General features: G+C 60.8%; 1 protein-coding gene across 3 annotated transcripts in view; it reads right to left on the bottom strand.

The window, feature by feature from the left end:
- Positions 1-3,366: 3,366 nt before the first annotated feature.
- The window catches only part of FADS2 (fatty acid desaturase 2), a 31,439-nt gene continuing 20,050 nt past the window's right edge, over positions 3,367-14,755 (bottom strand). For 2 of the 3 annotated variants that reach the window (XM_032356955.1, XM_032356957.1), the window contains exons 6-12: positions 12,062-12,122; positions 11,614-11,690; positions 6,715-6,812; positions 6,411-6,507; positions 6,065-6,144; positions 5,461-5,586; positions 3,367-5,106 (exon numbers count right to left, since the gene is read on the bottom strand). In XM_032356955.1, the coding sequence (XP_032212846.1) occupies positions 5,055-5,106; positions 5,461-5,586; positions 6,065-6,144; positions 6,411-6,507; positions 6,715-6,812; positions 11,614-11,690; positions 12,062-12,122 (591 nt within the window). In that variant the 3' untranslated portion in view covers positions 3,367-5,054. The remainder of the gene's footprint in view (positions 5,107-5,460; positions 5,587-6,064; positions 6,145-6,410; positions 6,508-6,714; positions 6,813-11,613; positions 11,691-12,061; positions 12,123-14,755) is intronic. The other variant, XM_032356956.1, reaches the window with a different exon arrangement.

Below are 14,755 nucleotides of genomic sequence, written 5' to 3'. Positions count from 1 at the left end.
CTCACCTGGGACAAGCCGGCGGCTGTCTCTGACCCAGTTTGTTTCTTGAGAGGTACTTCCTGCCTTGAAAGCAAACTCTGTATGTCTAGAGCAGACCTCACATTCAGGGTCCCTGCCCGGGCTGTTCCCTCTACTGGGAGATCCCCTTCCTGTGGCCACCTACGGAAACGCTGCTGACTCCGGGTGCCGTGTGAGCCCTGGGTTGGCATTCCTTCCACCTCCTGAGCAGCCAGGGCGGTTCCTGCAGTTGCCCTGATTGTGCACTTAGGGGAAATGTCAACACCCCGTACTTGGTTGGGGGGGCAGCACCTCCCTGCCTTAGGGGATGCTGAGCCTGGGGCGCCACCTAGGGGCGTCCGGAGTACCTGCACCGTTGTGGGGCAGGCCCCGCTCCGCGCTGCCCCTAGTGGTGGCCTCGGGGAGCGCGCGCTCCCTCTTCAAATCAGGGGTGGCCTAGTGACTTGCTCAGAGGACCGTTTTGGAAGCCGCCTGGCCTCAAGTAGCCAACCGATCTGGATCTCCTCTTACTGCCTAAAATCCACTGGCGGGATGTCTTGGCCCTTGCCCCACTCTGTCCCGCATGTGCACAGGTCATCACCCCTCTCCTGAGCTGAGCTCCCCTTCTCCATCAGGAGTTCTCTTCCAGAGTCCCGAAACAAAAAACTCTAGGCATTGTGGGCCAGCTTTGTAAAAGGAGGGAAGGAAGGGCCTTGGGGGAGCCTCCAAGAAACCCGGGATCCCTTCCTGATGGTGTACACTCAGTCTTGAGCGCAGAGGAAAAGCAGAAAGGCTGCGGGCAGCCGGGACTCGCTGATTTATTCCTTCCGTCAACCAGCATGGACGGAGTCTCCCGTGGGCATCCCCAGCAGGTGGTGGGAAAGCAGATTCACAAGAGCCAGCCCTGCCTGTAATGGTGAATGGTTGGTCTGGGTTATGAAGGAACTCGTATGTGATAGGCCAGGTCACAGACCTTTCACGGGGCTTACACACACACACACACCCACACGCACACACACTGCCCCCGCAGGTCTGGGAGTGCCTGTCTGCCTCTTCCGCCTGGCCCTTTCCAAGCTCTCAGGACCTGACCTTAACTCTCTTGGACATTTGCTCTTGAACGGGGTGATTTGGCTTGGGCTAGTATGAAAAGAAACGTCAAATGCAGCGAAAAGAAACCTGGAGTTCTAGACCTGGGCCACGCCTTCCCCTCGGGCCTCAGTTTCTTCCTTAGAGGTTGTAGGCACTCCCTGAGACCCACAGCTTATCGTTTCCAGGCCAGGCATCAGACCAGCGTCTCTTTGAGAAGCTGCATCCCATCCAAAGGGGCACATCTCTCCAGGGACGGAGCAGCTGGGACAGGGAAGGAGTCCTGACTGGCGCAAGGCACTGTCTCTGGAGCAGTGGTTGGCGACCCCCAAGGGCAGTGGGAGTCCAGGGCTGCCAGCCACCTCCACCCTGCCCTTCGTCACCAAAGGCCTCCTTGCTCCTCCCAAAGGACCAAGAGGGTTCCTGAGTGTCCCACCGGATGCCTCAGCAACTTGCCAGGTCCACTGGGGGGCTCCAGGTCCACACACAGCCCAGGCCACTCTGTCAACCCTTCCTCTGGGCCCCAGGGCCCTGCACATGTTTGGGCCATCCACCATGCTGAGCGGACTCTCAGCTCTGCCCCTCTGGCCAGCTGCTGAGCCTCTTGGGAGTGGTCTGACATTTGACATGATGGTGTCAGGGGACATCTTGTTCTGGGAAACAGCCCTTCCCTTGAGGGAGTGAAGGAGATGGGCTGGCGGAGTGTTGGGTGAGGAACAGGGATCTGGCTGCCACCACCGCATGGCCTCCAGCCAGCCCTTTCCCTGCTGATCCCAGCCTCCCCCGAGAATGGAAGCTTCGGGTCTTGTGATCACTCAGGACCTTACAAGTCAGGGACTCATGACTTTGGGGGGGAAGTACGGGGGTGGGGAAACCCATGATTCCGTGTTGGGCAAGATCCTCCATGGAGTATGTGGACAGAAGGGATTCAGCAGAGAGCAGGTACAGGTGTTCCCAGCTTCTTGCCACCGGCGTAATAATATTTGAGCACACAGACGGCGCGGTGGGAAAAAGACACAGGAAAGATCCCAGTGCCCCCTGACCCGAGCCCACATTTAGCTGGTGCCTTCAGAGCCACAGTGTACACCTAGACCATCGGTCCTCCCTGCAACCCTCCCCATCCCTGGGAGCCTGTACTGTCCCATCCTGGGGGACAGGGTACCACGCCCAGCCCAGGCAGGAGGCGGAACACAGGCACAAGTAAGAAGGATGGAAGGTGTGTATCTCATGGTCTCTCAGACTCAAAATCCTCTCTACTGGAAGGTCCGGGCCAAGGGCTCACAGGCGGGGAGAGTGACAGCCTCACTCTAGCCTGGTGCCTTTGGTGAATCAATGGCGGGACCTGCCCAGAGGACTCACCCAAGGCCACTCAGTGGGTCTCTGTCTCCTGGCTCAGGGCTCCTTCTACAACCTTGGATCCCACTGCCAAATCCCTGAACCCATTGGGGAACCACCTCCACCCTACCCGGGACAGCTGGCTGTCCCTGCGCACAATACTGGGGTCCCAGGGAAAACACGAAGGCCACAAGGGTCTTCTCTGGGACCCTCTGCAGCCCTGCTGGGAGGAGAGGCAAGGCCGGGCGCTGGCTATGCTGAACCCTTCCTGGACACACCTAGCTTGACCTGCCAGCTGAGCCAACCTGGAGGCAGAGGAGCAGAGCAGCATTGGGCTCCTGGCACAGCCCTCCGGACTTCCCAGGCTTGATGGTAGGACAGACCCAGGACTCTGTCTGCCGCTGCCTGTGAGCTGGTGGGCTGAGCTGAGATGGCATGGGCGTCTCCCCAGGGTGTGGGGACCACAAGACGGAAGCGTAGGTCTCCAGGGCTTTCTAAACTCCCTTCTGAGATTCTCTTTGCTCCCCAGCGCTCTGTCCACTGACCAGAAAATGGGGGAACGGGAGTCTGGCAACAGGCCAGTCAGCTGGTGAGGTTGTGAGCAGACAGCTGCTCCCAGGAGGAACTGGGGACAGAGATGCGGAATGGGGAGGTCAGAAAGGTGGCCTGGGCCAGCTCCTCCTTGCTGCCCTCCAGAGACCTTCCAGGAAACCTCCTTTGGCTCCAGTGGCCACATCTGGAGTTGGGTTTGTGTGTACGCACTTCAGTGGAAGGGGAGAGAAGTTCTCTCCTGAAGGGAGGCAGCAGGGGATGGGGGTAGGGCCACCGCAGTTGGGGAAGGGACAGCAAAAAGCCTGTCTCTACCAGCATGAGTTTTCTCCCTGGTCCCCTGGCTACAAAGCCCCTTCCTCCATCCTGACAGCCCGCTTAGCATTAACGTGCAGAAAGTGAGAATAAAATTACTTTTATTTCCAAAAAATGTAGGGGTGGGGGAGCAATATGGTAAAAATTAACATCAGTTCCCTATAGATCCATTCTGTGTCCCTGGAAGGACAGCCCCTGGGGCCTGTGTTCGCCACTGGGTCGCCATGGCAACCTGCAGGTCCGTCGCACAAGATGCATCTCCCCCTGGCAGGGGAGCTGGGGGACTACAGCTCTCTCCCATAGGCGCCCCCGCTGAGCTTGTTCTGCTCCCCTCCCCTGAAGCTAAATATTGGTTAGTGGGTTAGATTTCCGAACGCAGCAGCCCGGAGCCCCTCCCTCCCGCTCACTCCCCATCCCCTTGGCTGCCTGGCTTCCGGCCCCAAACTCCTTGTTGCAGTTTTCACTTGACCTTCATCACGTCTCCCTCCCAAACCCCCAGATCTTTAGGGTCACGTCCTCTGGGACTGCCTCCCCCCGGGCCCCTACTGCCTTCTCGACAGCAGCGGCCTCAGCAGTTCCCACAGTTGGGGTCCCTGTGGCCTCCGTGAGTGAGCCGGGCTCAGCCCACCACAGGGGCCTAAAGAGGCAGCTGGTAGAAGGTTGTGACAAGGCCCAGCCCTGTTGTCGCAGCTCCCCCCAACCCCGTCAGAATGTCTCTGTAACAAAAGGTTAAAAAACCAGAGGACAGGCGAGAGCAGAAGACAGTGTGAGCACGTCCCCACTAGCAGCCCCCGCATGGAGCTGGGCTGTGTGAGGCGCCCTCCGGCAGCTTGAAGGGCTCAAGGCCACTTGGCCAAGCAGCTAGAGACTGGTGGGCACTGCCTGGCAGGTAACAGAGCACCTTGGAGAAAGGTCCGATCGCCCAGCCCGGACAAACAGCTGAAGGGGATGTTGGGGGACGAGGGGACAGGGCTGAGCCGACAGGCCAGCTGATCCTCTGATCTGGCCAAGCCCACTTTCAGGATGGCCCCCTTGGCTCCCGGGTCCCAAGCTGTGGAGCTGGGGAGACATGGCAGTGGTGGGATGGAACAGCACAAGCCCCGGGTCAGAGGGCTCCTGCGGGGTGAGGACACTTGCCCGGGCCCCCGAGGTCTGCGCTGGCTGCGCTGCGGGCAAAGGGAGCCGGGATCAGGGTCAGGACCCTAGGCATCTGAAGAGAAGGGGTGGCAGCAGGGAGGCCCGGGTCCCAGTGCAGGCCGCGAGGGAGCCAGGGGCACCAGGCGCACACACCCCCTAACACCAGTGACGGGGACGCTGACAGTGGGGCCAGGCCTACAGGCCAGGGAGCCGTGGCGCCCAACGAGGACCCCCACCCGCCACGGTCCTCAGAAGTATCTGAGGGAGACAAGGAGGTGTGAGGCCTAGAGACCAGGCAGCAGGACAGGGGTGTTATAGGCCGTCTCTGTGGACCTCTGGCCTGGCAAAAGTTTGGGGACAGAAGTTGGGGGCCGGGACAGAGCACCTCTCTTGGCTCCTGGGGGTGGGAGGGAGCAGGTGAAGGGCCATCGGATAGAGGACAGCCCCATGAGGGAGGGTGTCGGAGACAGAAGTGCAGGGAAAGCGGAGGAAAACAGGAGATAGACCAAGAATGGGATTCCCGAACCAGCATGTACCCCAGCCTTGTGGAACCCCTCAGAACAAAAGCCCCCCTCCCTGTGGCCAGCACTCCCACCTGCTCCCCCTTCCCCGTGGGCAGCCCCAGGGCTGCTGCTTCATTTGTGGAGGTAGGCGTCCAGCCACAGCTCCCCGGACTTCTTCAGGGACCTGGGAAGAGGAGGGGACCATCAGGACCCAGGAAGGGGGGCGCTGGGGAGGCCACGCTGGGGGGTGCGCGGTGCTTCTTGGCTCTCAGAGGGACTATAGGGTTGTCTGCTCAGGGCTCCCGGGGGGACAGCCTGAGGGAGGACCAAGGGAGGGTCCCCCTCCAGCCCAGAGCTGAAGCCGGGTCCTTCCTAGTAAGGGAGGAGCCCTGTTGGGGACACTTGGGCCCCAGGGGCTTGCGTCCTGTGGTGGCCATTAGTCTCACCATGGCCAGTCCCAGCTGCGCACCTCTCTGTCTCTTTGCTGAGCCCCAGGGACCTCCAGGGGCTCCAGCAGCCGCAGACGCCCCCCTCTTACCTGATGATGTCCTGCAGGGCCCTCAGCAGCGGCTTCTCCTGGTACTTGATGCCATGCTTGGCGCACAGAGACTTCACCAGCGGCGCGACCTTGTGGAAGTTGTGCCGGGGCATGGTGGGGAAGAGGCTGGGGACAGCGGGGACAGAGTGAGGACGTTCCCGCCCCCTACTCACAGCCCGCACAGACAGCAGCAGTCAGGGTGGGGGAGACCCCGTCTGCGGCTCTCCTTGTGTGTGTCCCCCCCACTGAGGCTGGTGCACAGGAGGTGGGGAAGAGCCGTGCCTCAGTTTCCTTGTCAATGAAGGGATCGGTCCCCCTGCCCTGCTAGGCTCGAAGGTTCAAGAGACCAGTGGTGAGCTCTCTATGGTTACAAAGCTGGGGCCGCATGGGAAGGGTGGCTGTCCCTCGGGCTGGTGAGCCCCTCCCCCTGACCTCAGTGGGTGGGCTGCAGAACCAGGCTCCAGGCCTGACGCGCTCGGGAGGCCTGGCCAGGGTGGGGCGGGAGGTCGCCCCCATGTGCTGCCCACGCCCGGACAGGGCTGGTGACCTCCTCCCTCCTCCAGGGCCACCCACCTTCCCAGCCCGCCCGCCCGCCCGTGCTCACTGGTGCTCGATCTGGAAGTTGAGGTGTCCGCTGAACCAGTCATTGAAAAAGGACTGCTCCACGTTGCAGGTGGCTGCCAGCTGCGGAGGGGAGGGGTGAGACCCCAGGAGCAGATGGGAGAATGAGGGCTCCATCTCTTTCCCGAGAGGCCCAACCCCTCCCTGTCGAGCTGCCTGGCCTGGAGACCTTGGCCCATCCAGATTCCCCGCTGGTCCCTCCCTGTGGAAGGTTACAGGCAGGGAAGCCCAGCGTGGCCCTGGGCCCACTGAGCAGCCGAGGGCTGGAGGCGTGGAGACGGACCCACAGGCTCCACGGGGCCCCGGTGTCCAGCTCCGGCTGCCCTCACCTGGTTGCTGAACCAGTCACGGTAGGGCTCGTGGTCAATCTCCATGACAATGTGATTCATCTGCGTGACCCACACAAACCAGTGGCTTTCCAGGAACCTGGAAGACAACACAGCTCAGTGCGGGAGCCACGGGAGTGGCCACGGAGTTCGGCCAGGTGGGAAGAGACCTTCTCCCCTAGTCCCAGCGGCCCGGCAGGTGCACCAAGAGGCCAGGCCAGGAGGCCCAGGGCAGGAAGCAGGGAGCTTGGAGCCCTTCCCCAGGGGTCCCTGTGTCAAAGCCCTGTCAAGGCCAAGTAGCAGGTACCTGATGAAGTTGAGGAAAATGACGGTCCCCAGGATACCATAGAAAGGGATGTAGGTGATGAAGAACCGAGTGTAGTAGCTTAAGGCCCAGGCCAAGTCCTGCAGAGAGAATGGAATTTGATCCGGGGCCACTACCCACCTGGCTCCGCGTCCTGACCACCCATGTGCACACAGCCCCTCACATGCCCCTCGAGGCGACCGTGTGCAAGAACCCCCGGCGGGCCTCGAGGAAGCTGGGCACCAGGTCCACGGAGCATGTGACGCTTGCTTGCACAGGGCTGGTGACTGTCTTTGCTTCTGGGGAAATGCTGAGTGTCTGAGCAGCAGGAGGGCGCTGGGACTTTGCTTCAGGGAAACAGGGCAGGGACCAGGTTGTCAGCCAGGAGCAGCCCTTTCGTGGTCCCAGAGATTCTGAAGGTACATAGACTGCCCCACCCCCACCACTTAGCCCCTGCCCTTCGCTGTCTTCTAACCCATCAACACCTGGGAATCTCCTTCTTAGCAGGGCAAAGGCCAGCGCCACCGCCCCGCCTCTCCATAAGGGCCCCCCAGCCATCTCTGACATGCTGGTCCCCCTCCCATGCCCAGTTCTCCTCCTGTCCCCTCTCCCTTCCTGCCCCTCTCTGGGGTGGCCATGGGATCCTGAACTTACAGGTCTTCCCTCACCTGGGTGAGCGCTTCCCTCAGCAGCCCTGCCGCCCGCCCCTCCACAGCAACCCCAAGGGCAGGCGCCCTGAGGAGGGGGTCCCTATCTCCTCTCTGCATCCCAAGTCTGAGTGCCTCCACAGGGCCATAGCCAGAGTCTCCCATGGGTCTCCCGCTCGCCCTTGGCTACCATGGCAACCAGAGCCTCCTTCTTAGCCCCAAGCAGAACCTGCCTTTCCCACAGAGCTCGGTGGGATCCGGAACGGCTCTCTCTTGAGCCACCCTGACCCAGCTTATTTCTGCCTCAGGGCCTTTGCATGGTTTCCTCTCCCCCATGACTTTTCCTCCCCAGAGTCCCAGCAGGGCAGTGATCTGAGCACAGGCCCTGGGTCGGGCTGCCGGTGTGAGTACTCAGCTGGGCCTCTGTGCCTAACGTGGACCGTGACATTGCCATCCTCAAAGCCCCCACCCACCTCCTTCCCCACTAGAGGATACTGGATGAAATCCCACCCCCAAATGCCGACCCACGCACCCCTATGCGGACAGCCTCTGGACCCACGTGCACCTGGCCTCACTTCCACCTGGGCCTCCTGTCCCCCCCCCGCCCCCCTTCTGCTTGACAAACTTATCCTCAAGTCTATGTGCAGTCAAGCTCCACGAATCCCGTGCATGCCTCCTCTCTACCCGCGGGCAGAGCTGGGTGCTAAGAGCCAAAGCAGCTCCTTCGGGAGCCTGGGGTGTGGAAGGACAGGCTTATACAGAGATCCCTTCGGTATCAGACGGAAGGGGACAGCAGCAAGGGGAGCACGTGAGTGGTCCTGATGTGATGTTCGGATTTAGGAAAGGCCCTCGTTGGGAGGTGGTGCCTGAGCTGGGCTGGGCTACGTCAGAGGTCAAGAACCGTGTGACACATTTGCAGAATGACGGTATAGACAAAAAGCCCAGATAGGCAAGACTGCGGTGTGATGAGCGGAGGCGAACGGGCAGGGGGCTGGGTATACATGCAGATCCTGTGTCCCATGTGCTCGCCAGGGGGAGGGGGATTCGGCCAGGCCGCGTCTGCCTCAGGACGCTGACCTCTACCTCTCAGCCAACGGAAAACCGCCGCGAGCTTTACACGCCGGAAGAACGCAGTCACATTCAAATCTTAAAATAGAGCTCTGCCAACTGGAGATGGAGGGATTAGGTTATTCCGGTAGCCCAGACACGAAATGATGGAGACTGAGAGCAGGGCCCACAGCTCTGAGGAGGTGATAGAGATTCCAGAACAATCTAGGAGACCGGGGCAGTTGCATTTGGGGACAGCTTAGTCGTGAGGAATCCATGCTCGTCCCCTCATGGGTGCTATCAGCTGAGAAGGCGGTCCAGGGGAAGGGAGAGTCTGGAGGTTTGGCAGTAGGCCCCGGGGCATGACCTGGGATCCAGCGAGGGCTCTCTAAGGGGGCGGGAGAAGCAAGTGTGACAGGTTTGCTCCTACTGTCCACCACATTCCCCTTCGTTTCATTTGTGTGTGCACCTAGTGCGGCCGAAGGAACTGTATATCCACGGGGGAAGATGCTTATTTCTTCTCGTGCAGGACCCATGACCACGGGACCACGGGCTGCAGGGGTAGGGTGTGAAGCAATATGGGGGAACAGAGAGGCGGAGGAGAACCAGCAGAGGTGGGATCTGGAGGCTGACAGGGAGGGTTTCAGGAGAGAGAGGTCGTGGTGTCAGACACAGAGACCCTCCAGGGAGGGAGGCTGGGAAGTATCTCCAGGATGTGGCCACCGCCCAGCACTGCCAGGACGGTAAACACCTCCGTCCTTGAGGCTCTCAGAGTGCATCAGCCTCTGTACTCCCCATACCTGGCATCTGGGCCTGGAACAGCCCTCGCCGTTGGGGGTTGTGCCGTGCCTGACCCGATACTCAGCAGGATCCCCGGCTAGGTGCCCCCCAGATGCCCGATTGCCAGGAGTGCTCCATCTCCCCTGTGTTGTGACCATCAAACATGTCTCTAGGTGTTGCCGGCTGGCCCAAGAGAGTTGCTCCCGTTGAGGACTATGGCCCCAAGCCAGGGCTGCACTTGGCACCTAAGCTCTCTGTTACCTTAAATCAGAAAAGCCTGGGGGCGCCTGGGTGGCTCAGTCATTAAGCCTTCGGCTCAGGTCAGGATCTCAGGATCTTGGGATGGAGCCCCCACATCGGGCTCCCTGCTCAGCGGGGAGCCTGCTTCTCCCTCTCCCACTCTCCCTGCTTATGTTCCCTCTCTCGCTGTCTCTCTATCTGTCAAATAAATAAATAAAATCTTAAAAACAAACAAACAAAATCGAAAGAAGAGCCCAGCACTGGACCCACCTCTGCCCCACACAGTCTTGGACGCCTGGGGTGGTGGTACCGGAACTTATCTGCCCTGAATCCCCAGCCCCGCGCAGAATGCAGTCCGCTGTTTTGGAGAAGGAGCCCAAGGCTGGAGGCTCGTCCCTCCCACCTAGCTGGAGACCTGCTCCCCAGCAGGGGCAAAAGCAGGGCTGCCCTGTCTCCCCACCACCGAGTTGGGGCCCTATCAAATCTCCCTGAGTCTGCCACCCGATCCCAGGCAGGCAGGCAGTCTTCTCTCCTTCCCTGCGCTGTCCTTAGTGAGTGCTTTGTCCCTTGGGGAATAAGCACAGCTTTAAAAAAAAAAAAAAAAAAGGTATATATTCAGGCAGGAGTCACCTGCCACAAAAGCTGATGGAAATCCGCCCAGCAGTGGATTTCCACGAAACCCCACCCGGCCAGGCTCGAGCTCCTCTTCAGCTGTGTGGCTCCTTCCAAGGCCCGGGGAGCCCCGTGGGAACAGCAGTTACCATAGGTGAGAGATCTGGGTTCAAATTCCCATGGCACAGCTTACACAGTAACTCTATCTCTGCGGCCCATGTCATTGTGCTCTTAAGCCAGGGTCAAAAGTCATAACGTGGTGGGCCATGCTGGGACACAGGAAGTACAGAAGAAACGCTCACTTCTGGAAAAATATCGTGTCCTAGAAGTGGGTGGTACGGGTTCTACCAATACAGGGCTGGTGGAGACTTCTAGAACACCAGCAGAATCACCAGGTGTGGCCCCTTTGCCCATAGTTCCAACGAGAGAGGACAAAGCAAAGTACTTGGAAGCCCTGCAGATGCTCCAGAAACACGAGGGAGGTTGGTGTTATTCGAGAGAGGTTGGTGGCTGAAGTGGGGGGACAGTATGGGACACGGCCTAGGTCCTAGCGCTCGACCCTGGTGTCACCCTGGGTAAGTCCCAAGCTCTCAGAGTCTCAATATTTTCATTGATGAAACTGGATTTAAAAAAAAAAAAAAACCCGCTATACCTAAGGGACCCTCCACTGAGTGTCCCCACAAAACCCATTGTCCCACAAGCAGGCTCCGCCCATGGCTGACTGCTCCATCCAGGTCATTCCGTCCACCTTTTATGCCGAATCCCGCCCGTGCACACGTGATGCCAAGGACGGGGACGTGCCCCTTCACACTCGCTCTCTGGACACAGAATCTGGTGACTCCAAGCCTGGTGTTACAGGTTGGATTGTGTCCCCTACAATGCCCATGTTGAAGCCCTAATCCCAAGGCCTCGAGTGACCTTATTTGGAGACAGGGTCATGGCCGATGTAATTCACTAAGCTGCAGCCCTAGTCTACTGCGACCGGCGTTCTTAAGAAAAGGGACCCCGGACGCAGACACAGATGCTCATGGGGACAGTGACGCCGAGACACAGGCAGAAGACCCAGCCGCCCAGCAGCCGAGAACTCTAGCCTGGCCCTGGTCCTCCTTAACCACCCTCAGAAGGACCCACACCGACAGCACCTCGTCTGGGACTTCCGGCCTCCAGAGTTGTGAGCACTGCGGTGGGACAGGGAGGCTTGAGCAAACAAACCCCCCTATCAGCCCAGTGACTGCTCAGCTGCCCTCCCTTGAGCATGTGGAGCGTGGTGGTCCCGGCCCATGGGCTCTCGGGGCCGCACAGGACACGGATACGTGGGAGGCAGTGGCTGGAGTGGCGGACAGATGGGCCAGCTTTCTGAGGGAGCTCGGCAAAGGCCACGGCCCCTCACTGGCCCCACGGTGTGTGGGTAGCGGGGGAACGTGGAGGGCTGTGGCCTCCCTGGCTCCTGGCCACGTGGCCCAGAGCATGTTCCCTTACTGAGAGTGATGCAGGGCCCGGGGGGAACCGAGCCGATCCCCAGGCCCACCTGCCCCTGCCCCCCCACAGCCCGGGCCAGCCGTACCCCCCGACTCACCACCCAGTCGTGGCGTGCGATCATGGTCATGATGATCTGGTACTGGAAGTACACGGGGATGAGCAGCGGAGGCCCGACTGTGGGGAGAGCAGAGGCGCTTACACATGCCCTGATCTGTCCTGCCCCGCCACGTGGGACCAGTCAGTCAGGGGGAGCCCGGTGAGCACGGAACAGGGGCTGGGAGCACACACACCCCTCCCCCAACCAGCGCCCCTCCCCCACCCCTCTCCGCAACGGCGGGGGGGGGGGGGGGTGGCGCTTGAGTGTGGGACCCTGTGCCTCTGGGTCCCATCTACACCACAGGCCAGGAGCAGTTCTCGGGGAGGGGCGGCCCTTCATGCTCGAACAGGCTTAGGGGCGATTCCTGGGTCTGAAGGGGCAGCAGGTGGTTGGTGGGGAGGCAGATGGCCGTTGTGGAGTGCGGTTTGAGGGGGCCCCCAGCACTCACTCAGGAAGAAGTACTCATGCTGGCGATTGTAAGGCAGGTATTTGAGTTTCTTCTTGCCGTACTGAGGAAAGAGAAGAGACGGTGAGCACCCAGCCCCCGTCAGGCCCCGGCCACCGGCCCCCCTGCCCGCCCCAACCCCCGTCAGGCCCCAGCCACCGGCCCCCCTGCCCGCCCCAACCTGCTCTGCCGTCTCGGCTCCTGTCCCGTCAGTCTGCACCCTGGGCCCCCAGGCTGGGCCGCTCCGGCCCTCTGGCTCCCGGCTGCCCCGGCCAGCAGTGGCCACCCTTTCCTCGGCCCCAGCTCCCAGCCTCCTCCGCCAGCCCACAAGGCTGGGGCTCAGGGTCAAATCACCGCTCAAAGCCACACGAGAAATGCGCCCAGCTGGGATCTGAGCCCAAGAAAGCTGACTCAGAGCCCCCATGACAGGCGCTAATAAATAAATGTTTGTGCGGCGAAGGCACAAATGAACAGCTCATACGGGGCCCCACCAGGCCCCACCGAGGGAGCTCCTTGGCTCTAGTCTCCAGCCCTTTGAGAGTGAGAGAAGCCCCGGGAGCATGCTGGGGAGCCCCCCGGGGACGGCAGCAGCCGGGAGAACACAGATAAGGGCCCGGGGAGTTGCTATCAGTCACCCGGCTGGGAGCATTTTTCCCCATAGGGCCTCCAGCAATTTTCCAAAGCTAATCACTTCTCTCGGGCAGGTGACTCTCAGTCGAGGGTGTTGACAGGCTGGGGACCCACCCTGGGGACCCTGATGCCCAGACGGTCAGAGCAAGGAGGGTCACGCTGGGGCCTGGGGGTCCTCACTGCCCAAAGCCGCTCAGGCTATGCTGAGCACAGGCTTGTAGGGGATCCCCTGCCCCACGGGGTCCCTGGAGCCCTTGAGTGCTAGGGACCAGCCCTCTGCAGACCAGCCCACCTCGCTCCTTAGGGACTGAGACCGTAAGATGTTGCTCAAAGAGTGGCCCCTGTTCTTGCTTTTGGTGCCAAGATCTGCCAAGATCAGCTGCAAGATCACGGAGCCCCCGCACCCCCACCCCATCTGGCACCCAAATCACTGGTGATTTAGAGGAGCCGATGAGAACACATGCATGAGCGCCGGGGGCTGGCCCCTGGGACACGGCCCCTCCCTTGCTATTCCCCAGATCCAGCCGTTTGCGGGGGCTCATTCCTACGTATTGTACTCAGGGAGATGGAAGCATGGATGAAGAGACCCCGGATGTTGGCTAAGACGATGCCCCTGTCTGCAGGTGAGAGCAAAGAGGGAAACGACTGTTAAAATCACAGGGGGAGCCCACGACACCTGACAGGAAGAGCCCTGGCTGGGAGGGACCTCTTGGCACCAGCAGCCACAGTGACAGCCCGTCAGGCTGAAGTGCCACTAGAACTGACCCCTTTGTCGCGTGTGGTCTCCTGTGCCTTGGCAGGGGTCTCACTCATCCCCAGAAAGTGTGGCCATTGGCACAAGGACAATCACTAAGGCCGGGCCCGAGGCTGGCCTTGGAAGATTTCTCAGAAGAGGGAGTGGAGGGGCACCCCTCCACCCCCAGCGGCCCGTCCGGTGGGGAACACTGTGGTCTGGGGTTCTAGGGAGCACGTGGTCTACAGACCAGGCCCCTGGATCCTGCCCTAACCTCCTCTCAGAAGCCAGGAAACAGACCCGCAGGCCCAGCCTCTGTCTGCAGGCTTCTCGGCCCAAACAGGAGCCCTCCCTGCCCCAGCTCTGCCCACGGGTCACCCCAGGAGGTGGCCCGAGGCCCCAAGGACCCTCTCGGGTTGGTTAGACTCTTGGGAAGAGAACACTAAGGGCGGCCCAGGCAGGTGGGCAGACCAGAGAGTCCCTGTAGAAGGACTCGGAGGTGCCTAGGCTGCTGGGGTTGGGCGGGGGGTACCAGGGAATTCATCTGAAGTTGTGTTTCCGTAGTAGGTACACCACTCCCACCGATTTATGGTGACCCCTGGAGAGCGACAGATCACATACACTGATGCTTGCCTGGCTGCCTCTGGCCTGTGGGCACACCCATGTGGCTCCTCCGTGTTGCAGATGGTCCTGCGTGAGCTGCCGGGTCCCCGGGCCTCTCTGTTGGACCCTGGCGGTTCCCAGGCTCTGGGAGGCAGGGCCTCGGGCCTCAGACACAGTTTAGTACTTGGGCAGAGGGCTTCACACACACGCCCCCCCTCCTCTGCCCCGCCATGAGCTGTGGGTCCTAAGGGTTCTGATGGGCACTTCCCAGGGCCACTGGAGGACCGACCGATGAGGTGGACGTCACAGTCCTTCAGGGACAGAACGTCACAGAGCTGCGGTCACAGAGACACACATGGCCGTGTGTGGTGACACACTAGACCATCACTGCACGTCTGTTCCCTTCTCAGTGACTTCAGGTGGGGCTGCAAACTGCAAGGCCACCTGTCAGGGTCTGGCTGGCCCACAGCACCAGTTTGTGGCTAACTTGCTGGCTCAGCTCTCTGCCAACATCTAGCCACGTAAGTCATGGGTACAGGGAGGGGTGGAAGAGGGGTCTAGAACGTACTGAGCTGGGGGTAGGGTTCCCGGCATCTCAAGTCATTGGAAAGCCGGAGTGACCCAACAAGCCCGTTCCCTAGGGTCCAGCAGGTGGTGGCCCCGGGCAGGTTCCTGCAGGACCCAGAAGCCCCGGCTTGGAGCAAGATAGCCTGGGTTTGGGTGGTGGTGCT

This window comes from Mustela erminea, chromosome 9, assembly GCF_009829155.1.
Source record: "Mustela erminea isolate mMusErm1 chromosome 9, mMusErm1.Pri, whole genome shotgun sequence".
Taxonomy (NCBI): domain Eukaryota; kingdom Metazoa; phylum Chordata; class Mammalia; order Carnivora; family Mustelidae; genus Mustela; species Mustela erminea.
The sequence above is the reverse complement of the archived record's forward strand: the minus strand, read 5'-3'. Positions and strand labels throughout refer to the sequence as shown.